This window comes from Egretta garzetta, unplaced genomic scaffold, assembly GCF_000687185.1.
Source record: "Egretta garzetta isolate BGI_Z169 unplaced genomic scaffold, ASM68718v1 scaffold69, whole genome shotgun sequence".
In the NCBI taxonomy this organism is placed as follows: domain Eukaryota; kingdom Metazoa; phylum Chordata; class Aves; order Pelecaniformes; family Ardeidae; genus Egretta; species Egretta garzetta.
In genome coordinates this window covers 1,606,659-1,632,181 of record NW_009260790.1, presented here as the reverse complement: position 1 = coordinate 1,632,181, position 25,523 = coordinate 1,606,659, and the positions used below count along the sequence as shown (strand labels likewise).

The window sequence follows — 25,523 nt, the reverse complement described above, 5'->3', positions numbered from 1 at the left end:
CTGGTCTGGCCCAAGAAGGTGTTTTTTATGTCCTTATGTTCCTTTTGTGTGTTCTAAGAAAAACAGCACTGAAGTTGCACAGCTGTTATTACAGTACTCTGTCCAGGGTAAAACTACAAAGCAAGTAATTGTTTTTGTGGTTCCTTTTTTTGTCTATTAAGGCACACTTTGTCATCTTGCTCATTTTCCATCGTCCTGGGCAAAAACACAGTCAGCACTATTACATTTACACTTATCAAACAAGCAGCATGAAAGACTGAGAAATAGCATAACACAGGCCAGTTGACCACAAAACAGACTTTTTTAAAGCATAGATACGCAAATCAGTGTCACCCTGATGATTCTGAGCAATTCTAAAACAAGCAGATATTAACAATGTTACAGGAAATAACTGCTGCGCCTGTTTTTCAGTCCTTCCTTTTTGTAGAAAACTAGGCTTTTTTCTTCTTTTCCCTCTTTACAGACTCCACGCTGGGCTAAACCCATAGTTCATCCAACATCCAAATGTTCAGCCAGTGTGGCTTCCATCAGAAGAGGCCATTTTGTACACTTACTGATGATTTGAAGTAGTCAAAAACATGAATCAAACTTCAAAAATGAGAAAGAATGGCCTGAAGTACAGTAGACTTCAATTAGTTTTATTTGCCTTCTTTTTTTCTGAGCCCGTGTGACACTTTTTGAGCCTATTTCCTTAAGAAACATGAAGTCCACAAACTTAAGAGTTCAGTTTATGTTAGTGAAAACTGAAATTGTCATTACTTTCATTCAAGAGTTAAGGCCTTAAGAAAAATACCAGACGTCGCAAAATATATGACAAAACTGGAAGTACTGGTAATACTGGAATAGAAAAACATATGAAACATGGCTGGGTCTCAAGCTTAACTCAGAATTCTGGCCAGAAATTTCATAGCTAGTAGAAGTAATCAGACATAGTTTTCGATCCATTCCTTCGTACAGACAAAGCAAGTTGTGAAACTTGAGTTGCCATCCAGATGTCCTCTGAATTTTGTAGCTTTGATTCAAATTTGTTTCCAGCATAATACTGGGAGAGAGAGGGAAAGAAAAATATTTGACATGAGCTATGAAGGCCAACGGTTTAGGTGATCCTCTCATTTGTTAGATGGAATAGGTTCTAGCACTCTTTGTTTGAATGTGTTTCAGTGTTTTACATGAGTTTTCAGACAATCTAAGGGACTACGCTTTTACCTTCCTGGTCATAGATTCAGGCTTAGTGTCACACTGGACGTTTCTGTAGCTTCACACATCTTCTCAGGGGGTTATCACTTTTCAGTGGCAGTGGTGGGGTGATGAAATTCCTTTCCCTCCTCTTCCACGGGAACCATTACATCATTCCCGGAAAAAGATTCTGTTTCCTGCTCTGGATAGTGCATTCCCAGCTCTTCTTCTATGCTTTCCTGGGCATCAACATTACTTTCACATCCTCTAGCAGCACAGTTCTTGCCACTAGGCACTTCTGAAATGGACCCCACAATAACAGTGTCGGCCTTCATGATGTATATTTTTTCTGAGAAAGGAAAAAAATAGTGCTGAGCGTAGTTAACAATCACTGCTGACTCTAGAGATGGTTCCATTTCATGCAATATTTTTATTTGGTACTCAGTTTTTCTTCCCCCTCCCCTTGTTTTTTTAATCAGAGGCATGCAGATCAAGCCTATCACTGTGAAAACACAGAATTCACTAACCCGCTAAAGCTTTTGGAACTCACACATTATGAGTTGTCTATTTCACTCTTTATTTATATATTTGATTTATTTGAAATCAAAACACTGAACATATTCAGCAAGAAAGAAGGCCTGCACATTTTATACTACACTGTCTGGTTTTGGACCACCGTCAAGGGGACTCTGGGCATTTTAGATCAAGTAGATCTAGCTCCCATGTGATGAAGCCACTGTGCTATAGCTAGGACTACAGCAGAAAGACAAATTAGAAAAGGCAGTAAGATGTTGACAAGAGTCTGTTAGAAGAAGCAATTAACTGGGATCTAAGGAAGATAGATATGCAGAATCCAAGGTGTATGCTCCTGCTGTTTCGAGAAGCAGCAATGCCTGCATTAAAAGAAGCCTTTGGGCAAGGATCAGCACTGTACGGAAACTCTGGGTAATTATCTGGGGTCTTAGGACCAGCAAAGAAATTAGTTTCTTTCCAGAGGAGTATCAACTACAAAATTTTCTGGGATAGACTTGAACCTTGTGTCCAACTTGTTGACTCTACTTCTTTACAAAAGGTAAATAAGGTCTTTGCTGTGGCTTGGGCCACTACATTTTATTCAGAAGAATGCTGCAGATCAGATGCTGTAGGTTATTGCTTACAATTGCTTCAAGATATTTGGGTGTGCTAAGTCAAATCATCACTTTGATCCCAAGTCCATCACTCACAGAAAAAACAGAAAGGGCATTCAGTAAGGTAAGGTTAGCTCTAGTAATACCAAGAAAACCCTTCAAATGCCCTCAGAATTGGCTTTGGAAACATTGCCAGAATGTCTCACGTAGGCTGTGTCTCAGGTAACAATTCTCTCCCTGTGAGTAAGCTGCTTTGCCTGACTTTATCTCCTACACTGTGCCATGGTCAAAGGCTGTATGGGAAATTATGTGAGACACATTTGAAGCTATTACTGTGGACATTGTTTTCCAGCTGATATATTTTGGATTTCAAATTTCTTCTGCAAATTTACATCTTCTGGAATGAAAAAGAAGAAGAAGCGCAGAGCATTTTTCTGTCAGGTTCATAAGTGACTAAGGAAAATGTCAAAATACAAAAGCATTACATTTGAATGAATAGATATACCAGAATTTGCATGTCAAAGGCTCTGGAGAATCAGCCCCAATATTTGTTAGAAGCTTTGGACACTTTGCATCTTACTGATAATCTCAGAATGAGATTATGTGCCCATGGTTGAAAAATTGAAAAGGCATGAGGAGGGAAAAAAAAAGCAACACTCACCAATTCGATTATTTGTGTGGTCTCTCACTCGAGAATCGATAGGGCAGTCTGGGGAATTTCCATTGCTCTGTGCCACGTCAGTCAGACTCAGATCAGGACTATATGCTTTTTCTGTGCTGGAGACCAAGTTATTGTTGGTTTCCACAGGAGGGGTTCTGTCAATTAATTCCTTTTCTGGTCCACTGTCAGTAGTCGGTATGATCTTCTGCCAATACAAAGAGGAGAGTAAAGTGGGGTGAATGTAAAAAAAAAACCACTGTGAAGATTGTAGTAGGTCTACAGAATCCTTCTGTGGCGGTCAGAATAACACAATGTACTTCATAGCACCACTGTCACAGGGAGTAAAAAATTCCGAAGTGTTTCTTTGAACTAGGTTCCTGCATCACTTAAGGCAATATTTAAAAATAGCATTTCTAAGCTAAATTCACAGATTTTCAATGGCATTTGCAAGAATGTACCTCACTTCCACTGAAATCCGGTTTCCTGGACCTGCTTGGATGCTTTGGTAGATTCCACTGCCTTGTCTGTAATTTAGATGCCAATGAACCTTTGTAAATCCACCTATTTGTCATTTTGACTTTTTGCCATGTCTTACAGTGTATGCTCTGTTGTGGAGTCTGCTATCCTGCAATATAGCAGCAGCTGCATTCTGGGGGGCTGAAGCTCAGTAGCACTTTTCCACAAAGAGTATAACATCAGTAAGAAAGATAGATGCTGGAGGTAAGAATTTTAAGGGGTTTGTCAGAAAGAACTTTAAGAAGACATTTTTCATATTTGGTTTGAGATAAGTATCAGAGGACAAACCTGTACAGCTGTGTAGTCATATGGTGAGAGAGTCAAACAGTCAAAACTGAAACTATATGGTTTAACTTCCTCTTAGATTTTGCAAAGACCTACCATGCTCCTATGGAAGAACAAAACAAGCCAGAGGCTGAACTGGTTGAATTGCCTCAGCAAAACCTCAGGTAGGAGAAACAAGCTCAGACTAGCTATTATGTGAAGAATTAATTATAAACAGTCCTTTAAAAGAGGAGCCAGAACCTGAGAGAGGCTAAATGTCCTGCATCACAAATTTCTGATGGTTCCTAGCTCCGTTTCTGTTTCCACAAGATGAAAAGGAAAGGAAAGGAAAGGAGAAAAGAAAAGAAAAGAAAAGAAAAGAAAAGAAAAGAAAAGAAAAGAAAAGAAAAGAAAAGAAAAGAAAAGAAGAGAAAAGAAGAGAAGAGAAGAGAAGAGAAGAGAAGAGAAGAGAAGAGAAGAGAAGAGAAGAGAAAAGAAAAAAGAAAAGAAAAGAAAAGAAAACCATAGTAAGATTTTGAAATGTGCAGATTAAAACTCTTGCCCATGTCTGACTTGCTATGAAAACAAGAGTGGAAGCTCTCCACAACTCAGAAATTAGCAATAACTGAAATTATGTTAGCTGATTGCAACCAGATTTATTAGAATAAGTAGTATCTTGTATGTGTGTGGATGTACAACATTTAAAAGCAAACTGATTTTAAAAAAAAAAGGAACAGACTAAAGAGTGGTTTAGCAGACATGGGCGTTTGAAGATAACAAGCCTAATGAACTCAGAAGACTCAGAGGATGAAAGTTGCTATAATTTCACTGAAAGTGGGGGAATCAAACAGAGCTGTGATGATTTCAGCAGCTGAGGAACTGCTTTCTGTTCTTACCATATTGACTAATATTTGTCTTGTTCATCTGCCAACTATACTGTTAAACCAGAAGCTGGTCCTGATGGAATGTCTTCCAGACAAACAATACCCACTGCGTACCCATATTACAGTCATGCCAAAACCTACAAAGAGGGAGACAGAAGACTACACATCCCAGTTGTGTGACTGGAGCAGTAAGATAAAATGAGACTGACAGGCAAAGTTCTCCCAGAAGATAGAAAAGGCATGTTCATCCTGTGATTTTGGATCTTGTCCCATAGAACACAACATGAATGGTGTAAGACCAAACCAAATACTTCTTTACTTTGAGGGTGACAGAGCACTGGAACAGGCTGCCCAGGGGGGTTGTGGAGTCTCCTTCTTTGGAGATATTCAAAACCTGCCTGGATGATGACCTGTGCAACATGCTCTAGGTGACCCTGTTTTAGCAGGAGGGTTGGACTAGATGATCTCCCAAGGTCCCTTCCAACCCTTGCCATTCTGTGATTCTGTGACTCCTTTCATGAGCAAGATTGGCAGCATCACATTATTTAACATCACATTAAACATAGCCCAAGACATGACAGTAGCAAGTCCTAGTACATCTTATCACTGCACCTAGATGTTCACGTGTTGTAGAGGAAAGTCCAAACAAAAAGGTTGGCACTATTTAACAGGATATTTTAAAATATCATCATTTACATTGGAATGGAAAGTGATCTGTTTTGCAATATTGTTCACACTTACTGCATATTTGTTCACTGGATCAGAACCTGCAATGGAAAGAGGAAAAATTATCAGAAGAAAATTCACAGCAATCACAAGAATGTTAGTATTTGCTCTGAAATATCACCTAGCCATGTCCTAAACTACTCTACTGCCCAACCCACCTGCATTATGCTCTTTACCACTGAGGGCACACTTACATGACAGCAACCAGCAACATGTTGCTACCAAGACTGTAAGGTCCTGCTCTCCCCAAAGCCCTTTGTGGCCATCCCTATCACTCTCCCCACACCACAGCTGGTATTTGTCTAATGAAACGATGAACTGATTAAACTTTCTAGATAAGCAGAAGACAGGCTTATTAAAAAAAAAAAAAAAAAGTAAAAAAATGTTAATAACTTTCTACTGAATTAACAAGTTGGATCAGTTCATTGTGTGGTCACACAGGAAGGAAACACTGGGGAAAGAAGACAGGTGGGAAGGAGGGAGTGTACAGCATCCTTCTGCAGTACCAAGAAGCTAGACAGGCTCAGGCCTACTACCTAATTTCACCCTGACATGCAGCTACCTTTATTTTCAATGCACCAGCTCTATAATGTTGCACAGTAACAGCTTCTATTGTGTAAGGCAAATAAGGAAGCAAAAAATTCCATTTTGAGAAAATTAAGCTGCATACAAGAGGTGTTAAATTGTATTCCTGAATAAATGAGTAAAAAAAGCTCTGATACGTGGTGATAGGAGAATCTAGCACAACAGAAGAGAACAGAGCAGTCAGTGGAAATGGAAGTGCTGAGAGGCAACTGGGCAAAATGTGTATACTCTAGGGGATGTGTACAGGTTGCTATGGCTAACATCCACTTTTTTTGGAACATGTCTCCCACACTTGAATGCCCAGAAATTAATTGGGCATTTTTCCAGTAGAGCCTCCCTGCACTGATGCATCACCCAGCCGTTCAGGGCAGTGGGAAAAACGTGCCACCTAGTGGCTTGTCACACCCAGAGTGTCACCTGCCTGTGCAGGACAGACAGCAGGACTGGCCTTTTGCATGTCAGCAGATTAACACACATTTGCCATGGAAAAGGTCCACGTTTTCAATTAGAATTCCATAAAATAAATTTCCATATTAAAACCATCCACTTATTCTTTAGACATATGGATTACAATTCCTGGGCCATCAGTCACTCACCTTCAAATCTGGGCCTGGATTTGTGTGAAGTGACGGAAGGCAGATGTGCTGATAAAAGAAACCATTCATTTAGCAAAACACATCATGGAGCATATAGGCTCTAACAGCTTTACCACACCCACAAGTCTACAACTAACCTACAATGTGCACATCCTGCTTTCTATAAAAGAGGGAATGTGGTTCTGCAGGCACACCCCACATGTAACCCTAGGCAAAGCTACAGAGTCAGCATCAGTAAAAAATCACTGTTCAACTCGTGCTCAAGTCCAACCCCATCCCAGGAACCAACAAATACTCGCAAAACACTTCAGGTATCATTCAATATTAGTGTCTGTACTGAGAGAAGAAACCACTGGTTACCCATTTCCCGCCCAGCTTGTAGTATCTTCCTCCATAAATTCACAGCTGCTTCATTCAATCTTTCTCTCATGTTCTCCAACATGCTGTATGAACAGTTTGCCTGGAACCATTATCTGGCCCACCTCCACCAGGCAGTAGTGAACATTCTCTTCCCCAGTGACCTTCACAAAATTTTGGGATATTTGAGTCCCCAGTTGGCATATACTTGGTCCTTTGAGGATGAGGATCCGCTTCTTGCAAACCTTCCATTTCCAAAATAACAGCATGCCCACAAGTAGCACTATCACAGAGAGAACCACTCTCCAAAGAACCAGACCTATAGCACAGAAAGGAAAAGGGAGTACAGGAAAAGCTAAGAAAAGACAGAGGGGGAACTATTAATAGATGCATGTGTTTGGACATGGAACCACAGACAGTATTTCACAAGTCATAAGGGATTTGCAGGAAGGTCACACATAAAAAATCGCATTTACCAAAGATACATCCAAATAAAACATGCTAGGTAGAGTAAGTGCTTTATCTTTGTTACCTCCCGTTGTCATCTCCCCCTTGGCTGAGGTGGGAAAAGTGTGAGTCAGAGTTTCCTCCTCAGGAGTTGAACTAGCAGTGGTCACCAGGTTATCCTCAGACCTCCTTAGGTTAGAGTTATTTGTTTCATTGCTGAATCTCATGGAAAAAGTGCTTGGAGTAAGGTAGGTGGGCAGTTGGTCCAGGCAAACCTGATCGTGTGTGGCATTTCCTTCCCTTAGTGCTATTTTGTTTAACCTGGCACAGCTAAGGATGAAAGAGAACAGTGTATCAAAGCTAGAGGAAACTGCCATGGTACAAGATAAAGACTATTTTCCATGTAACAACCATCCCTTTGGTCATTTTTGTACCACCTGCATTTAGTGCTTTCCGTGAAAAAGTTATTATCCTCCTTCTCACCCCTGTGGCATTAATTCTCGACCTGGATGCAAATGTGATACTCACACGTGTGTATAATTCCACTGTACTTAATAAACTAAAAATGAGGCAAAAGGGATTCCTTCCTTCCTCCAGTACAGAGCTGTACAACAGGTATAAAGAGAGGCCTTCTAAACTCTGCACATAGGCCCAAAGCTATCCCAAATTTGTACACTTTGCACCAGAAGTGACAGGTGTCCCTTTTCATCCTTTATTAATTTTAATTAATTAGTTAGTCGCTTTAAAGAACTTACTTCGTGTGGGGCTTGCAGATGTCAGTGCTGGAGTTTTGATCAGAGAAGGTCCCAGAAGGGCACTCCTCACAAATAACATCATTTGTTGAAGTGCCTGAATAAAAATAATGACTGAGGACCAACCAACCAAAATGCATCAGGTCCAGGCCTGTGGCCAAGATCAGGAAAGGTAAGCTAGACAGGTAGGAATTCCTACCTCTGACTTTGACTCCAAAACCAGGCTTGCAAACAGTGTGCTGCTGGCATCGTATGCAGGTGTTCAGAACAGGGGTTTGACAGAACAGACCTGGTCGGCACTCACACACGCGGCTAGAATTGAAGGAGCAGGGCTCTTTCTCCACAAGGTCAGATTCTGTGGGTAAGAAACAGATAAAAGGATCATCTACAAGGAAAACGCAAAGCAGGGGTCAAAGGTCAGCAACATCAGTTCGGAGGGTCAGGCAGTAGAACAGGCTGCTGCCACTCTTTGTAATGACAACTTAAGACAAGAATAATTGGGGAAGCCTATAGACAATGGCTTGTAATAATAAGACAGAAAGCAGAAATCAGACTTGGATAGCTTTGGATGAGAGAATTTTTAGTTAGCCCCAGCTCACACAGGAAGCGATAGTGATTATGTGCAAGGTAGCATTCTGCTCTCCAAATCAGTAACCAAGGATGGATAATTTTGCTGCTGGAAATTCTAAATTAATACAATATAAATAAAGTGTAAATAAAATAGAGAGAGAGAATATAACTGTGAGGTACATGTGAGGGAAAGCAAACCTTTTGCGCATGATACACAAGCATCACATCGTGGCTTTTGGAATTCTTCATTCACATATTGTTCAGGTCCACATCTCATGCAGTCTTTACCTGGGTCCTTAGGACATGCTTTCTTCTTAACATAGCCTGGAGAAAGAAAAACAAAATATGCAGGATACCCGTTCAGAATCACAGGAGACAATAATCCTGAAGCATTCTCGTATGCTCATTTACCTGTTAGACACACTACCAGAATCTTCTCTTTGTACCTGTCATTTAGTTTCTCTAGTACTTTCTTCCCTTTCTTATTCAAGTGTGAAGGGATCACAGCTGTCCTGCTAGAGCAACACTGCATGGTAATATCACAGTCAGTATAGACTGCTGCAGAATGGACACATGGCAAGTCATTTGCTGACAGTTAGAAAAGACCGCCAAATCTGCAGCGAGCGCAATATTGTCCTGCCATTAACTAAATTCCCAAAGCAATTTTTTTCCATGCTTTCTTCTTGACTATAGTGATCGAGTCCTGATATTTTGCTACCGAAGGCATCACTTTTCCTTTCAAAAGCTGCCAGAATCACCTAGGTGCACATGGATTCATGCAGGGACAACCCCATCTCCCACGTTCAGAATGGGAGGTTACAGAATAGTACTTCTTGAGCTGTGCCCTGTATACGCTCAGCAGGTTTGCAGCAGGCTGCTTTCTGAGCAGTCCCACTAGTTTTACTGTTGCCTTGACAGTTGTGAGATGGTTTAATTTTCCAATTGTTTTCCTTTAAACAGATCAAATTACATATGTATGTCTTTCTGCTGCTGGATATATATGCTATACACTTGCTCTGCTCAACACTTCCAACTCACCTGGACTCATTGCTCACAATTTGCAAGCACACTACCCTGGATCTCACAGAATTTCTGTGTATACACAGCAGGCATGAAGTTGAGCAGCTGGCTGAATTAGATGACCTCTAGAGGTCTCTGCCAAACTGAAGCTATTCTATGACTCTATGTTTATGTCTGGTAACTACTTTCTAGTGACTAGCTTTTAAAAGCATCTGTCTGGAAAGCTAGATACAATAACAAGCTGGGAGCATGGGAAAGGCTAGGACAGAAGCATTCCTAATGTTTCAGCTCTGGAAGCAGCTTCTAAGGTATTCTACCACTGGCCATAGTGCCAAAGAAATTAGAAGGTGCAGTGGTCAGCTGTGACCTTGTGACCTTGCCAGGAGATGGAAATAACTACCAGAGGGTAGGGAACAGTGGCAGCTGCAGAAGCAAAAGGAAAAGCTAAAGCAGCAACATAAAGATAGGAAGAGTTGAATGTTTCACAGGTAGAAAACAGGAGAGAAACGAATCTCAGTTTCAGCATCCAGCCTGCATCACCCAATCACAAAGAGTTAACCATGGGGAGGGGGAAATAACTCACCTACTATGCATTTTGGCAAGCATGGTGTAGGAGTGCAGGTAAAAACAGCTGTGCTATATTTGGCCCACTAAATACCACCAGACAAGCCTGAACCACATAACTCCCACCTCCTCAAAACTACTTGTCTGAGACTATTTTCTAGGTGGGGGCTGATTGCTGAATCTCAGCACTCAAGCTGCACACACGTGTACCTGCACATGTGTGTCATTTTCCCCTTCCTCCCGCAATGACCCAAAAGCTTTAACTTCAGTTATTTGAGATTTCCTGTACACATGGGTCCCTCCCTTGGGGGATGTGTGCCCCAGGTGCAGTAACTTTGAAGCTTGCCTAACAGTGTCTTCTGGTGCTGTCCCCCCCTATGATGTTCACAGCTCAACAACCAGATAAAAGCCTGAGCAGTAGGAATACCAGCTGCAATCACCTGTACAAAAAAATGTACTGAAACTAAGTAGATGAAATAAGTGTTTTAAGTGTTTTTCTTTTGTGAGTATGTGCATTCATTCACTCCTGAGGATTTGCTGTTAACTGTGGGTGGGAAATTATCTTGCGTGTTGACTGCAGCACTATCTTGTGTAGCTGGATATCTGATTTAGACTGTAAAACAAAAACCCAACCAAACAAAAAAGGTAAAGAAACATAAACAGAATAAACAGAAGTGAAGTGGAATACCAACTTCTACATTAACATGAGCTGTTCTAGCATATACCATTATTTCCCATGAAAGTCTCTGTTCTTCCCCTTGACTAGAGGGAAATATTTGTTCTGTGGTGACAGATCACAGTATCCGGTATCCCAGGTATTAAGACTTATTTTACCTGCACAAGAATTAAGTACATGAGAAGAGATGTGGCAACTGTAGAAATTTATTGGAATGACCTTTTGAGGTTTGGTTTGAAGTTTATCTTGAAATTGAACTTGAAATTAATTTCAAAACAGAGGATGGCTTGCCTGTGGGCCAGTTCTCAGATTGAAAGCTGTACATCTGTGGGCTGGAACACCAAGGAAAGTAACGTCAGGCTGCATCAAGAGTTCGAGATGCTCCGCATTAAATGGAATTTTAAAGAAGCTTCTCTTTCTTTTCAGTGAGCTGTTGAGTCAGTAGCAGATATGAACAGGTTATTGTTTGAAGGAGTAGTGGAAGATTAAAATGAAAAAGGATTCTTAAGAGAATTGCCGTTGTGAAGGAGGGCCTGGAAGATGTGAAGAGATGTCCAAGACTGACATAAGGATGTGGCAGCAAAATGAGTTTCAAGAATAGGCAGAGGTGAAATAATTGAGACTGGTGGCTCATTACAGCCAGATGTAAATCAGATCTCTGCTTTCCACAAGACCTCACTATGACATCTGTCATTACAGAGCTTTTGCAAAGTATGGCTCTGAAGGAGAAAAGAGCTTTTCTTGGCACCAGCTCAGAGTCAGATCCCTGCCCCTTTTCTTCTTTTACAGGACCAGTTTCTCCATCCCCTGGTCTTGTTTACTTATACAACTTTTGAACGATTCTAGGGGCGTGGCCTGCAGTACAAGATGTCCCAGCAGGAACCCCGATGTAACTGCATGCAAATGCATGCAAACCCCTTTTTACTATTAGAGCACAAATAAATGTCAAAAATTTCCTTTAAAAAAAAAAAAAAGAAAGAAAGAAAGAAAAAGAAAACATTTCTAGAAGAAGAGATTGATGATGGTGAAGTACCATAAAATGCCCCACCTACTGAGGGGTTTTTTGGCCAATAGGGGGAGTTTCAGGCATTTCCAGAACTCTTGTCTCACCAACGTGTTTCCTGCTTCTGACCTCATGTGCCTCTGAGTCACAGCCAGCTTCCTGCAAAGCTCACCGTGTCCCCTGACAAGGGGCTGTTCCCTTTCTCATGTGAGACACTTTCTAAACTGTTTTGACTATATGGATAATGACAGATTTTCCACACCTTCATTTTATATTTTTTTGATCTCTTGTCAGAAACTTATTTAGCCTAATTTCACCGAGCTATTTCACACCCTGAGGCAAGTTGAACTGAATTCTTAGACCTGCCAACTTCTAGATACTTCAGAGTGTCAAGTCATCTGATAAAAAGTACATTAAAAATTCTAGCAAGCTATCTTGTTTGCAATTTACAGATTGTTTGCATGCAGACTGAATAGAGGAGAACAAGTTCACATCTGGATCCACGCTAGGTAGTGATTCATGAAATTGCACTTTTCTTCAGGGACAAAATGCAATTCTGCAGATATACACAGTTCCCACTATCTCTACAAGAAAGGCTCCATGCTAATTTGACTGAATTATACTGACCTGAGGGACACTGATAACAGCAGCTTTGTGAAGTTTCATCATACAACCAATTCTCAAGTGTATCACAGGAATGAGATGGGGTTAATGATGTCTAGAAATTGAAACAGACAAAAGACATAATTAGAAAACAATTAGTTCTGTATTAGAGCAGATCCTGGTCTCTGTCTCAAGTAACAGTAGTTGCAGAGAGTAAGGAAAACCCTACAGCTTTTTGAAAGTTCAAGCATTCCCAAAGCAACTAAATTACCATTGCCTTTACACTTCAGCAAAGACTGCAATATTCAGTGTATTTAGCAATAATTCAATATGTATCTTCACTCAGCAGGCTCTTTTATATGAAAGTCATTTAAACGTAGGAATGGAATACTGCAGCCCAACCTGCGTATCAAGAATTTCAGTGCTTAGAAACTAACTCCTTGTTTCATACAATAAAAAGGGTAGCGGTATTGCCCTACAAAAATGTTTTTCAGACAATACTCCAAACACCCTTTGAAACCTAGCTGCAGGATCACCCAGATCACTAAGAACAGCTTGTCTGTTAGTCTGCATCTCCTTTAGAAATCTTTTAGCAGTTAGCAAATTAAAAAAAAAAAAAAAAGGCTAAAAATTGCTGTCCTGAAATGATCCCATGTTAATCTGAGATAAGGATTTTATAAAAAATAATAATAATAAAAAAGAATCCCTAACATCTTTAACAGATTTCCAGTTCTGTGTGCACTGGAATAAGGTGGTGTCAGCATCTTTTAAATCTACCTAGATTGGCTGTAATCCACAAAGATAATTCCTGTTTGCAGCAAACAGTTCATTTCAGTTATTTATGCAGCCATAATGCTTGAATTTAGCAACCTAAAGATGCATTTATTATAAAACAATAAATTGCTTTACTTAGAATTTAGGCACAAATCCTATACTGAGAACAAGAGGTTTTTGCCTTGAAAAAATGCTATGAATACTTACACAATGAAGCCCTTATTCAAATAACTAATCTTACTTCTATTGTGAGTGAAGGTTTTCAGGACAACCTTTGATTTCACTACATAACTGACACTTGTTTAGTTAAAAAAAAACCCCACAACCGTTCTAATATTAGCTTAGAAAATGAGACTGAGATATGAATTGTATCAAGAAGGACATAAGACTTCATTTTTGTATGGCAGAGCGACTACATGCTTTGGGAAATTACAGTGCTAGAAGTTTTCTGATGAGATAATCTGATTTTTTAATTTGGCATCTCCCTTAATAATCCCCTAAAAAAGTTATCTGAATTTCATTTTCAGTATTTGCTAGAAGGTATAAATGGCAGTTCTTTTTAAAGACTCAATTGGCAGATTCCCCAGAGATTTTCCCACGTGATACTGGTAGAGCAGTTAAATCTTTCAGAAAACCTACATCTCACTTTCTATATATGGTTTTCCCATTGGCCTTTGAAATAATACCTACTGTCTCCTACTGCCTTTGTGTGCATTGCAGAATGTTACTACTTAGCTAGTCTCACAGCCATATTCTCCTGTTCAATACGCTGTTTTTTTCAGGGCAGGACCATAAAACACAGAAGTTATTTAACTTGCCCCGGGTTACATCAGAAAACAGGAACTTTCAGTCAAGGAGGAAATTAACAAAAGGACAAGAAATAGAAACATATTGAAACCATTAAATTTCATTGAGCTCCAGTAATAGAACTGAGAAATCCTGCCTGACACATTTCTACACTAACCACTAGGCCACACAGCCTCCCTACAAAGCATCTTTGCGAGCTTGCTGTATAGAGGAAATAGCAGATGTCTGCTTGCTCAGCTTGACTCAAAGTTTACAAATGTGCACCCAGTATTTTTCTTTTCTGAAAAGGAAGCCCTAGACTGTAGGAAAAGGAAGTGGAATCTCCTCGCATCCGTGTGGAGAAGCACCCTGGTCAGCCAGCCACTCTGAGAGTAAACTGAGTAACAAGAAATGACACACCGAGACCAGTCACTAGACAAAGGGTCCTTCAGAAAACACTTCAGTGAAAAAAACCAAATTAACTAGTTTTATAAAGCAAATTTAAGAGAAAACAGCATTCTGGCTGCAGCTAAATCATCCTCAATTAGCTTCTCTCTAAGAGCTATGAGAAGTCGCCACAAAAACCTGATTTTCTCTTCCAGACTCTCCTGGGCAACCAACTTTGGCTGCAAATGATGTTAAATTTTAAATCGGGGTGGGAACAAAAGTCTTGACTGATTTATGCGGCACATAAGCTTCCAGTTTATTTAATTGTCTCTTTTGGAGTTTAAATAAAGGAGTACTGTCTGTGTAAAAGTGTGAGGGAAGGGCTGCTTTTTAAAAAGTTACTTTGTCTAAAATATTGAAAGCAGGAGTTTCGGATTAGATTCTGCTCTTAGTTACAGCAATGCAAATTCTGATTATGAATTTGACCTGATGCTAGTGCTGTGATAAATTACTGCATAAACTATGCATACATACTGCACAAATTATGAAAATATACATATGAGAGTACTCAACTTTTTTTTCTCCTTTCCACAAGAGGGCAGCTATATGCTACAGCCAGCTACATAATACATGACATCCGCAGCTTCACAACAAATGCTGCTTTCAAGCATCCAGTCACAAGCATGGCTTTGTAGCCACCTTTACCCTTTACTGAGCCAAGCCCAAGGTGCTCTGCTGTAAAAAGAAGTAATTTTAACAAATCATGACATGATTTCTCTGGCTGAGACACCACCTCCTGAAGACCCCACCACTTCTAATCCGCAGCTGCCTGCAAAATGTCTTTAAGAATTGCCGTCTGTTCAGGAGAGGTGTTTCATGAGTATGGAAGTTACTATAGATCCTTTCAGTGATAAATAAAGTACATATCCATGCTCAGCATCAGTCATCATCTCCCCATTCTTGTCATTTTTTTTCCACTCTAAATCCTAAAGCTGTTTGATTCCTAACATAACCTGTAACAGCAATGCAATGATGCAAAGTTCTGCTCTTAAACTAAGCAGAAAGGTTGGTGTTTTGTAGACAGCACACTTTAAGGTAAGGACCCGAGTATAAACCAAGCCCCCAAACCTCCAGCACTTCAGGCTTAAAAGCTCAAAATAAATTACATAAGCAAAACTAGTAGTGTGGAAAGGCAAGTGTCACTAAAAATTATATGGGCTCTGCTTCTTAACTTATGCAAGGCATTTTGTAAGCTAAATTTCAAGTTTTCATGCATATGGTATAAAAAAATTTTACACTAAGAACCCACCAAAACTTCCATGAGTTTTTGGGGTAGTGAAACAAATTGGTGCCTAAAAGCAAAGAACATGCCTTGATGAAATGGCAGAGGTGAGGGGCCACGGTCTCAAAATGCTTTAAGTCTTCCATAAAATGATGGTGCCAACTCATTTTCTGCAGAGGTTTGATTAGGCTACTTTTGGGAAAAGTGTGAAGGAAAGTCAGCCATACAAGGATAATGTAATTTTCATTTTTCTGTCTATGTGTAATGAATATCAGTGTAATACATTAACTAAAACAAAAAATAACCAGCCGAAGATGTGAAGTGAAAAGGGAACAAAAATGTGCATTATTAGTGGGTAGCAACAGGCCTGATGTGAGATAGTTTACCCACTCAATGACTGAACATGTGAATTACCTCAGTTTCACCACCTGTAACTACTCTTCCCACATGTAAAACACCACCTCTGACATCTCATCTACGGTTAGGGAAATTAGGGTGCAAGTTTGCATAAAGTATTGGCTTGTTTGATCTTCCATTTTGATGAGCTCAGTATGTCTAATTGGGTAGAGGTCGCTGGAAACAATTCACCAAGTAACACAGGGAATTCTAAATTTCATCTTTTCCAGTCTCATTCCCTTCATGACTTGGTGCTTCTGGAAATTTACCTTATGCACTTTCTTGATTTGATCATTGTCTTAGACCTCTGTGTGCAAGAAGACTCCAAGTGATATGATTGATGTGTTCAGGTTTTTTTTTTGTTCCTCAGCTGTTGGCTACTCCTTTTAAACAGCAGAAATCTAGACATCAGCCATCAAAATCCATCCAAATTTGGAGGCACTGCAAAATGCTTAATGCATATTTGTCTTGCTGTTCCTGGACAGAATGACAACTGAGTGCTGGAGTTACGAAATATTTTAATGCTGATTAGCCATTACTGTTAAAAAGTTAAAAGTATTTCAGTGGCTTGGCCAAAAAAAACATTAGATTTCCACAGAAATATGGAAGCAACATACATGCATAGCTTCTCAGAAATTAAGACTGTTAAACCAACATGTCTATTTTCAATAGCCGCTTTTCATTTCTATATAGTGGTAAGCCTACTACAAACTGCAGCTGGAACGTGTAACGGATTTCTAATCCTCACCTGGTAAATATCAAAATTACTTGGGTGAATTCCTGTTGTCTGAGTAGTGCGGTACGGAGCTTGGACCTCCAGGCTCAACTCTGTATTAACCCACAGCAACATGACAGCAAGGCCACCACAAGGCTGAGGGCAAGAAAAGGCCCTGTAGCTTAATGTTCAAGTTGGTGGTTTTGCTCATGACTCTTACTGCTCAGCCTTAGATGTGTTACTTTAAAGTCCTTGCTGTACTGAGTCCAATGTCTACCTACAATCATGGGTATTTTTGTGGTGGTAGCACAAGGGAACCCCAGCATGCAGGACATACTGTCCCTCCAGTCCCACTCAATCCTCAACTTTAGATTTGCTTGCTTTTACCAATCTTGTCCAAACTGTCACCAATGGTGCCGTAAACACTTCTTATCCTGCCAATGCTCACAGCTCCATTGCCAAAGGGAGGTCAACCGCTACCAGGATAGGTCTGTCTACTACAGCAGAACTTAACAGTTTACATTCTCTCTAGTTTTTCTGTAACATAAAAGCATCTTTCCAATCAAAAACTTGGGTAAGCAGTTTGCTCAGGAAGACATTACATACTGTTTGTAATCAAAACAGACAGGGGAAAAAAACAGTTCTCTTCTAACACTGTGGCTACAAAGGCATCTGGTGACAGCACAGAATGATCCTGTTTAGATGAGGGAAATTCTGAGAAAAATTCCCACCAACAGTAGCAGCATTGATCTCACCAGCACAGATACACACTCTTTTGAGCTGCGCAGACCTGTTTCAAGCTGCATTACCAACGGCTGCAACTGTGGGAGCCTGCTATGTACTAGGTTTCCAGTATTGTGACCGAGATGATGGTAGCCAACAGTGGAAGCTTTTAAAGAAAATGTCCCTCTTGTCAAGCCTTAATCAGAACAGAGATCACCTAAAAGAAGAGAGGGAATCATAAGGGCAGTGAGGAGAAATGGGAAAAATTCATGTTGAAAGTAGTACTTTATCATATGAGGACTCAAGAAGAATACAGCAGGAAGGAAAAGCATATGTGCTCTTACTGTTCTCATTGCCAACAAAAATCTCAGTATTAAGACATTTCTAAGATATTTCTGTTTGTGAGTGCTTAGACAAAACCAAGTATTATAAAATACTGAATAAGCCACATAAGGTTTAACTACAAAATAGTGAAAGTCATCTGCATTGGACCATTATCCCATTTGTTAGTATGAACTTAAGTCAAAGAATCCTTTTTTTATATGTCCTAGGATGACAGTGGAAATTTAACTCTGTCTCATAAAAAACCATGAACTGAATTACTTTGACTCAAAATTGTGAGAATATCACTAACAAAACTCATTTTTCCAGAGCAAAATGATTTTATTTAAATTAAGACTCTTTGTTAGGCAGAAGCTGAAGGTTAAGGTTTGACTTAGCAGGTCCTAGTTGCTCATAAATAGCTCCTGAAATGAAAGGGAGGGGATAAAGCACAGGAGACAGAAAAAAGTTCCAGCCTTGCATTACAAAACCTCAACACTATCACCTTACAAAAAAGTATCAGCTGTGAGTGTTGAGGTGGGGTGAGGGGTACACCTTCTTGATTCCATGGTGCCTGTGTGTAGAGGCCCACAAAAAAGAAAGTGCCAAGAAATTCTCCACTTACAGTGTTGGCCACTTCTCCTGGCTCCAGTATGCTTACAGAAATTGTCAATTAGCCAATGAGAGAAGATTCACTTCATCATTTTTGCCCCTTACTACTTCTTTTGTAGGGAAGGATTTGTGTGTACGAACTTTCACCTCTGCCCCATTCCCTCGTCTTCTTCCTGGAATGCCTAGAAACGTTGAAGAGCGTGGTATAATCCATACTCAGCAGCAACTAGCATGTGACTTTGCCTCATCAAGGAAATTTCCAGTAAGTTTTATGAACAAATTCTCCTCATCTAGAATAGAATGAAATGCAGCAACCTCAAAAACCTGTTTAATTAATTTAAAGTATTTTTCTCTTTCATCTTTTGACTGTCCCTCATCCTTACCCACTCTTGTCTGAATCTCAAGAAAGAAACAGAACTCAGGTTCTGCCAAGGAAGTTCAAAATTGTAACAGAATTTCACTTTTTAAGGCATCATTTCCTAGTGTTTCCTGAAGAAAAGAGAAGGAGGCGTTGTACATTTCCCTGTCCCCTCTCCAAAAGATAATCCAGTCTCAATGAAGAAATACCAATTTTATCCCAATTACATATAGTATTGTCCATTACTACTTACAGTTCTGTTTGTTAATACATATTATAAAAATAACCACCTTTAAAATTCAAGGAAGATCACAGAAGTATTGGTGCGTAGGGGCCAGGAATCCAGTTGTGGTGGAAAATAGGTCTTTGTCCTTCCCTCTGATTCTGAGGAAACTCTGAATGGATGGGTCTGTACTAAGAATGGATTTGCAAAGTGGGAATATGTGTCTATTACAGCTATGCTAATCCTGTGGCTAATCCCTTGGATGTGTGCAATCCCACTTCCCCTCTCTTGCCTGCACCCACATTTTCCTTCCCCTGTAGCTCCTTGACTGTTTAAGACAGAGCAATTGCGTTTCCAGAGGACGAATGAGTTCTAGGAGTTCATCTGACTGAAAACTCTGCTTTCTGAATTTGTGAAGTTGGTTTTCAGGGGATTACTGCACTGAAACAACTCACCCTGTGGCTGCACAGTCACTTGCACTAAGTTCAATGCAAGAAAGTTGGTGGGACTCGGTAGCCAGGAGCAGGGCCTCCCATTTGTGTGACAGGTCTCTGTGGATGGGCACAGCTGTAACGGGAAACTTCGCAGACATTATTTCTGCATCTGTATACTAGACTCATAGAATCATAGAATGTTTTGGGTCGGAAGTGACCCCTAGAGGTCATCTAGTCCAACCCCCCTGCAGGAAGCAGGGACACCTTTAACCAGATCAGGTTGCTCACAGCCCATTCCAACCTGGTCTTGAATGTTTCCAGGGATAAGGCCTCCACTACCTCTCTGGGCAACCCGTTCCAGTGTTTCACCACCCTCATTGTAAAGAATTTCTTCCTTATATCCAGTCTAAACCTACCCTGCTTCAGTTTAAAACCATTACTCCTTGACCTGTCACAGCTGTCCCTACTAAAAAGATTTTCCCCATTTTTCCTATAGGCCCCCTTTAAGAATTGAAAGGCCACAATCAGGTCTGCCCGCAGCCTTCTCTTCTCCAGGCTGAAGTCCAGCTCTCTCAGCCTGTCCTCATAAGAGAGGGGCTCCAGCCCTTGGATCACATATCAGAATTGATTTGATCTGGACTGGACATGAGGACACAATGCACAGTTAATGCTGCTTTATGCCAGCTGTAGAGGAACAGATAAATATTTAAACTAAGAAGGCAAGCTGGTATAGAAAACAATTACCAGTGTAGCAGAAAGCCTGCCACTACGAAGTTAATCTGTCCCCATTTTTTGAACAAATTTGAACAAGCCATGAGTCCATATCAGACTAGTAATCTCCATTTTTTTTTGCTCTAATATAAGGACTTCTTAAATTAGATTCAGTGTACTGTTTAACTGGAAGGAGACAGAGACTGAATTTCACTAGTCTTTTCCTGCATGCGCTTCAAATAAAGGGGTTTGATTTAGCAAGAGCTGGAATACATCTTGTGAAAGAAAAGATCACAATTTGTGTCCTGTTTGGACTGCTCTGTAACAGGATGGCCAGGGATTCCTTAGTTGAGTGCTTTCATTGACCTATCAGGCCAAATATTTTTTTCTTTTTTAAAGCGTTGCAGATCAAGGCCCAATTAAACAAAGCAAACATATTTGATACAAAGCATTTGGGTTTTCCAGTGCTTGCTTTTGAGAATTTGTTTTAGAAAATAGGCTTTTTGCAGCTCTTCTCACTTTCCTTGTATCTACAAACACATTTGCTATTCCAATTCAAATAATGGCAATTGTAAAGTTGGTGCTGAATTCAGTGGGCTACTCTGCAATTCAGTCAGGACAAGGTTTGACTCATTTATTTATGGTCTTTTGAGCTCACAGAGAAAAAGTGATGGCAATGCAGAGTAAGAAATCAGCTTGCTACAAATGAGTTGTAAGTCAGGAAGAAAGCATATTACAGTAAAAAAAAATCTTCTACCAGCACACGCTATTCTCGAACTGACTAATACTGTAGCAAAACAGTTGACTCCCTTTCAAGCTTCTATCCAAATCCTGACAGTAAAAAAGAAGCTGATAATCTAAGTCTTCAAGGAGTCAAGCTTCATCTGCTTGATAGTAAAGACATTATTAACAACTGAGAGTTAACTGAATATTAAACCAAACAAAACCCAAGCTATGGACTCAAGTAAGGTGGAACACGGTTTAAAATATGACCAATAAGCTGTGACTTGCTCAACTTAAACAGTATAATTTATACTCCAGTAGCAGTAAAAGCAAGTGTTGCTGTGATTAGATGCAATCCAGAAAGACAGTGAAAAGCCAGTTGCTTATCCCAGCAAGATGTACATATTTATTCCAGGTAACTGATGATTTTGCAGTGAGTCTGAATGTTGACAATGAGTATCAGGAAACCAAGTTTTCTCTCTGACCCTTTCATTTGTGAAAAAAACACCAAAAGTGATACCAAATAGCAAAAATACCATCTTTTTTTTTCTATTGTCTTTCTGCTAAAACAGTTTGCATTCAGCAGACCGGACAAGCTTATCTGAATTCCCTCCTAAGTATTCCTCAGGTGACCAAGGACTACAGACTCCAATCCTATAGAAGAGCAGTGATTCTTCTCTATTTCATGAAGGAGATAGTGGCAGTACAGATAACCAGGGCAAAGTAGAGCAAACTTGCAATGTGGGAGGGGAATTTACAACTAAAGACACAAGGGCAAACTCCTACTCTTACCAAAAGAGCCAGGAGGATCTTTTTCAAATGTCTATGAAGAGGATGCAGGACTTGGTTATTTTCAAAGATCTAATCAGAGTCCATTTCTTGTAAAAAATCTCCTGGCAGTGCAAGTGATGTGCTATATCACTCAATTAGAATGTACAGACAGGTGCCTTAGGTTAACAGATGCTCCTATTTCCACTACAAGGGAAAAGGGACAATTTCAGGATCCAACACAGTGTGCAGTTACTCACCTACATGACTTTACCTGTGCAAAGAGCATCTGCGACTGATTTTTATATGTGTGTGTGTGTGTGTGTGCGCGCGCACACACACGTCAGCCAGGGAAATTACCTGGATTTATGCCAGGTGCTGAGGGCTCGTTTGCACGTGATCCACTAGGGAGGAGGGGGTAAGCTGCGGGGCGGGGGAGAAGCAAACCCACAAGAGATGATATGATCTGAGCAGGGAGCCAGCTTGCATCTACAGCATCAGCTGAGTGTGGCTAGTGGGCTATATCTATTTTAAGTCAATTTGATAGAAATAATAGCCCATTCATGAGGAAGTCAGTGTCAGAGGGGTGGGTGGTTGTAAAGAGGAAGGTATTTTATTGTTTTGTTTGCCTTTACACTTTCAATTTGCCAGCCCTGTCTCACATCAGCAGAGTGAGCAGAAGCCCTCTGAACCAAGCTCTGCAAGGAATGTCCCTGTCACAGAGCACCTGGCCATCCAGGCAAAAATAAAAGCCACTTACCCAAACAAACAAGAACAGTCCCCCACCCTTATCAAATCTTTCCTCATTCCCTAGCTGTGATGTGCCTGGAGGTGCAGTAACACTAGCAGTGCCAACAAAAAGATGCAGATCATAACTCATATCCCCTGCTCCTGTCTGCAAAATTCCCAGAGAAAGCAAACTTTCCTGGCTGCTCTGCTTTATACATTTATCACCCTCTGTTGCACGAAGCCTGTTTCTGTGGGCACCCACTACCCAGCACCCAGTCTATGGGCAGGATAGCCCTGCAGCCCAGCATGCCCCCAGACCTCTCCAGGCTCCTGCATCCTGAGGGGTTGCAGGATCCTCGTGCCACCCCCTCTTACCTGTGGGGCTGTCTGAATATCCTGGAGAAGCAGCAGGAGCCACAGTCCAAGTACCAGGCTGCAGGCAGCCATCTGCAGTGGTGTTAAATCTCCCTAGCTCCCAGCATTGCAGGTTAGACAGCCAGGTTGCTCCTCCTGGTTGAGATCCTCTCAGGGTCCAGCCCAGTCTTGCTCCGTGTCTGTTCATTCAGTCCAGAGCCATTCCAGCTATTCAAGACAAGGAGGAGACAAGCAGGAGACAAGCTTTGAGACTCAAGCAAGCTGAGAAAGCAATTTAGAAGGAAGGGGGAGGAAGGGGGCTGCCCAGAAAAGAAAAGTAAAAAAAAGAACAAAACAAAACCGCGTCAATCATTAGTCCCAGAGCTGTCGGGTTTCTGTGAGTCGGTTGCATGCATAAAGGTTGTCACCCGAGGTACACGGCTGGCTATGCAGAAACACAGGCTCCTGAGTCATCTAGGCTGCCCTCAGAGAGCACTTCATCACCCCAAAGCCTTGGTCAGGCATGAGTCCAAGCCCTGCCCCGTCCATCTGCCACACTCTCAAAAGAGTTCCCAGTAAGAAACACTCATTTTTCAAGTACAGTCATTTTACTCCTGTTTGGATGAGTGTGTCACAACCAACCGGGGTGACTCCATGAAGGTTTAGGCTTTACACATTGCCACTTAAACACCAACATACCGCAAACCATCCTCCTGAGAATCCTTCTCTTTCCTCCCTCCAATCCCACTTGAAATCAATTCCTGTTGCTGACAGTCATCCCTTGGGCTGCTACTTGTCATTTCACTCACTTTCATTTGTGACTCTGGATAACATTTTTTGGTTCTGGTGCCTTGAAAGATTTCAGTTGGTTTAAGGTGTCACAAAGCTTTCTTATCTGCCCTAAAATTTTTATCAAAAGTAAAAGTTAGCCACTTCAAAAAGGGGCAGGCTGCCTTTAAGACCTTTTTGAGGTGCTCAGGAAAATAAAGAGAATTTGAATTCTCACACCCATGGTTTTTTGACTCTCACCCTTATCAGCAAGAAGAAAAACAAGAGAAATGAGAAAAGATTGAAAATCAGATAATTATTTTATTAAAGACCCACAGCTACCTCACTGCCATCACAACAGAGTACCAAAGATGAGAGCATTCCACGGAGACCCTGGGATGATGTAAATAACTTCTTGAACTCACAGCTGTAATGCTTCTCTCTTTAACTAACTGACTCTCTTTCTTTCTCCAGAATACCATCCTATAAAAAGAGGGCATTTTCAGAACATCACATACAAATCTAACCTCCTTTCTTCACTCTGTCGGGTTACTTCTCAGTTTCTAATCTCTCCTAGCTATAAAAGCCAAGTGTTGTAGGTACACCTTTAGCATCTAGAGACAACTAAGTATTTGAATGTCCAGATATTACATTCTTGGTTTTCCTAATGAAGTGATGGGCTAGAAAATGCCTTATTTTGTGTAGTAATATGTAATTAGGCAATTCTCCCAATTTATGAGTGCAGTTTCAAATGACATAGCAAGTCAGGGCAACAGGTGAGCTCTGTTTGTCTCTTTTTTGTTTTCTTCTTTTTTCCCTGCCCCTTCCCCCCACCCCCCTTTTTTTTTCTGATCAGCTCCTATCTAAGCTTTTCTAGCAAAAGGACAGGAACCGAGATAAACAAGTCTTAGGAAAGTTTTAGCCTCTAAGTTACACTGCTGAGGTCAACGTATCTGATACAAAAAAATCACGTGTGAAAGACTTTCCCAGGACTGGCAACAGGGAGAGTTTTCTGGCCTGTTTTCCAGAAAAAATAAGACTGAAATGAGCATTCTGAGCATTTTGTGTATATATATATATATGTCAGTTTCTTTTTAATCAATGGTGTCAATAACTTCTTAACCCACTGGATAACTTCAATTGAATTTGGCTGAGGATGCAGTGTCATTAAGTTTTACAAAGTTTCATGGAAGGGGATGACTTGGATAAAGAGGAAAAATTCTAGTAACTCACTGAGAGAAAGGCTGTGGTGGGACAGTGTTCCTCAGAAGAAAGCATACATCTCACACATCCAAAGCAAAACCACGCTCCCAGCTGCCATCCTTAGAACTTCTTTTTCTTAAATTTATTCTTGATTGAACTAGATGTTTAAAAGGATGGGAAGTGGAAACTCCTTACTGGTGCTGCTGGTTTTTCAGGTAGGCTATTACATCACACAATGCTATTATATGTCTGTAATAAAAGCAACAGCAATGAAAAGAATGAAGAGGTTGTGTTTAATACGAATGTTCCAATCTGCATGCATTTTTAACTGAATGTGTTAATTTCAGACTTTGTGTGTTTTAACTTCAAATACAATGGAAGGGGCTTTCCAAAAGAAGCACTATCAGTAACTGGAAGAAGCACCGACGATTTATAACAAACCCACACTACTGTTCACTAAATGTTGCCTATATTTCCTAGAAAATATCCTCTATGTTAATATGAAAAAAAAAAAAAAGCAGAACAAATAGAAGCAAACAAACAACCCCTATTTCTCTGTTCTCCCATCAGAGGACAATGTCTGTCAGAAAAAAAGGGGAAAGCCCCTATGAGCATGCTATTATTATTTATAATATTTATTTGATTACATGCATCTGTCTCTAACATCTAGATCTCCTTTTATTTTAGGTGTTAAAGGCAAGAATGCCCAAAGACAAAGTTGCTTGGCAT

General features: G+C 40.5%; 1 protein-coding gene across 2 annotated transcripts; it reads right to left on the bottom strand.

Moving 5' to 3' along the window:
• Positions 1–25,001, bottom strand: TNFRSF8 (TNF receptor superfamily member 8). Of its 2 annotated transcripts, none has more exons than XM_035901884.1 (13): positions 24,825–25,001; positions 23,523–23,723; positions 22,845–23,051; positions 12,552–12,642; positions 8,860–8,985; positions 8,291–8,446; positions 8,095–8,188; positions 7,425–7,669; positions 7,101–7,211; positions 6,536–6,583; positions 5,370–5,395; positions 2,965–3,169; positions 1–1,525 (listed from the first exon to the last, which is right to left on the bottom strand). In XM_035901884.1, exons 3-13 carry the CDS (start codon positions 22,914–22,916, stop codon positions 1,281–1,283), a joined length of 1,419 nt encoding a protein of 472 aa, XP_035757777.1. In that variant the 5' UTR covers positions 22,917–23,051; positions 23,523–23,723; positions 24,825–25,001; the 3' UTR covers positions 1–1,280. The 2 variants fall into 2 exon arrangements, with proteins under 2 accessions (XP_035757777.1, XP_035757778.1); XM_035901885.1 differs by having other exon boundaries at positions 2,965–3,166.
• Between the last annotated feature and the right edge of the window lie 522 nt (positions 25,002–25,523).

Excerpts from the sequence above, each read along its gene's own strand:
- TNFRSF8 (XM_035901884.1), bottom strand. The coding sequence starts at position 22,916 with ATGGCTGCCTGCAGCCTGGTACTTGGACTGTGGCTCCTGCTGCTTCTC. Across the intron at positions 8,447-8,859 it reads TTGTGTATCATGCGCAAAAG|AATCTGACCTTGTGGAGAAA; the intron begins GTTTGCTTTCCC and ends TCTTACCCACAG. Across the intron at positions 5,396-6,535 it reads ATCCAGGCCCAGATTTGAAG|GTTCTGATCCAGTGAACAAA; the intron begins GTGAGTGACTGA and ends TTTCCATTGCAG.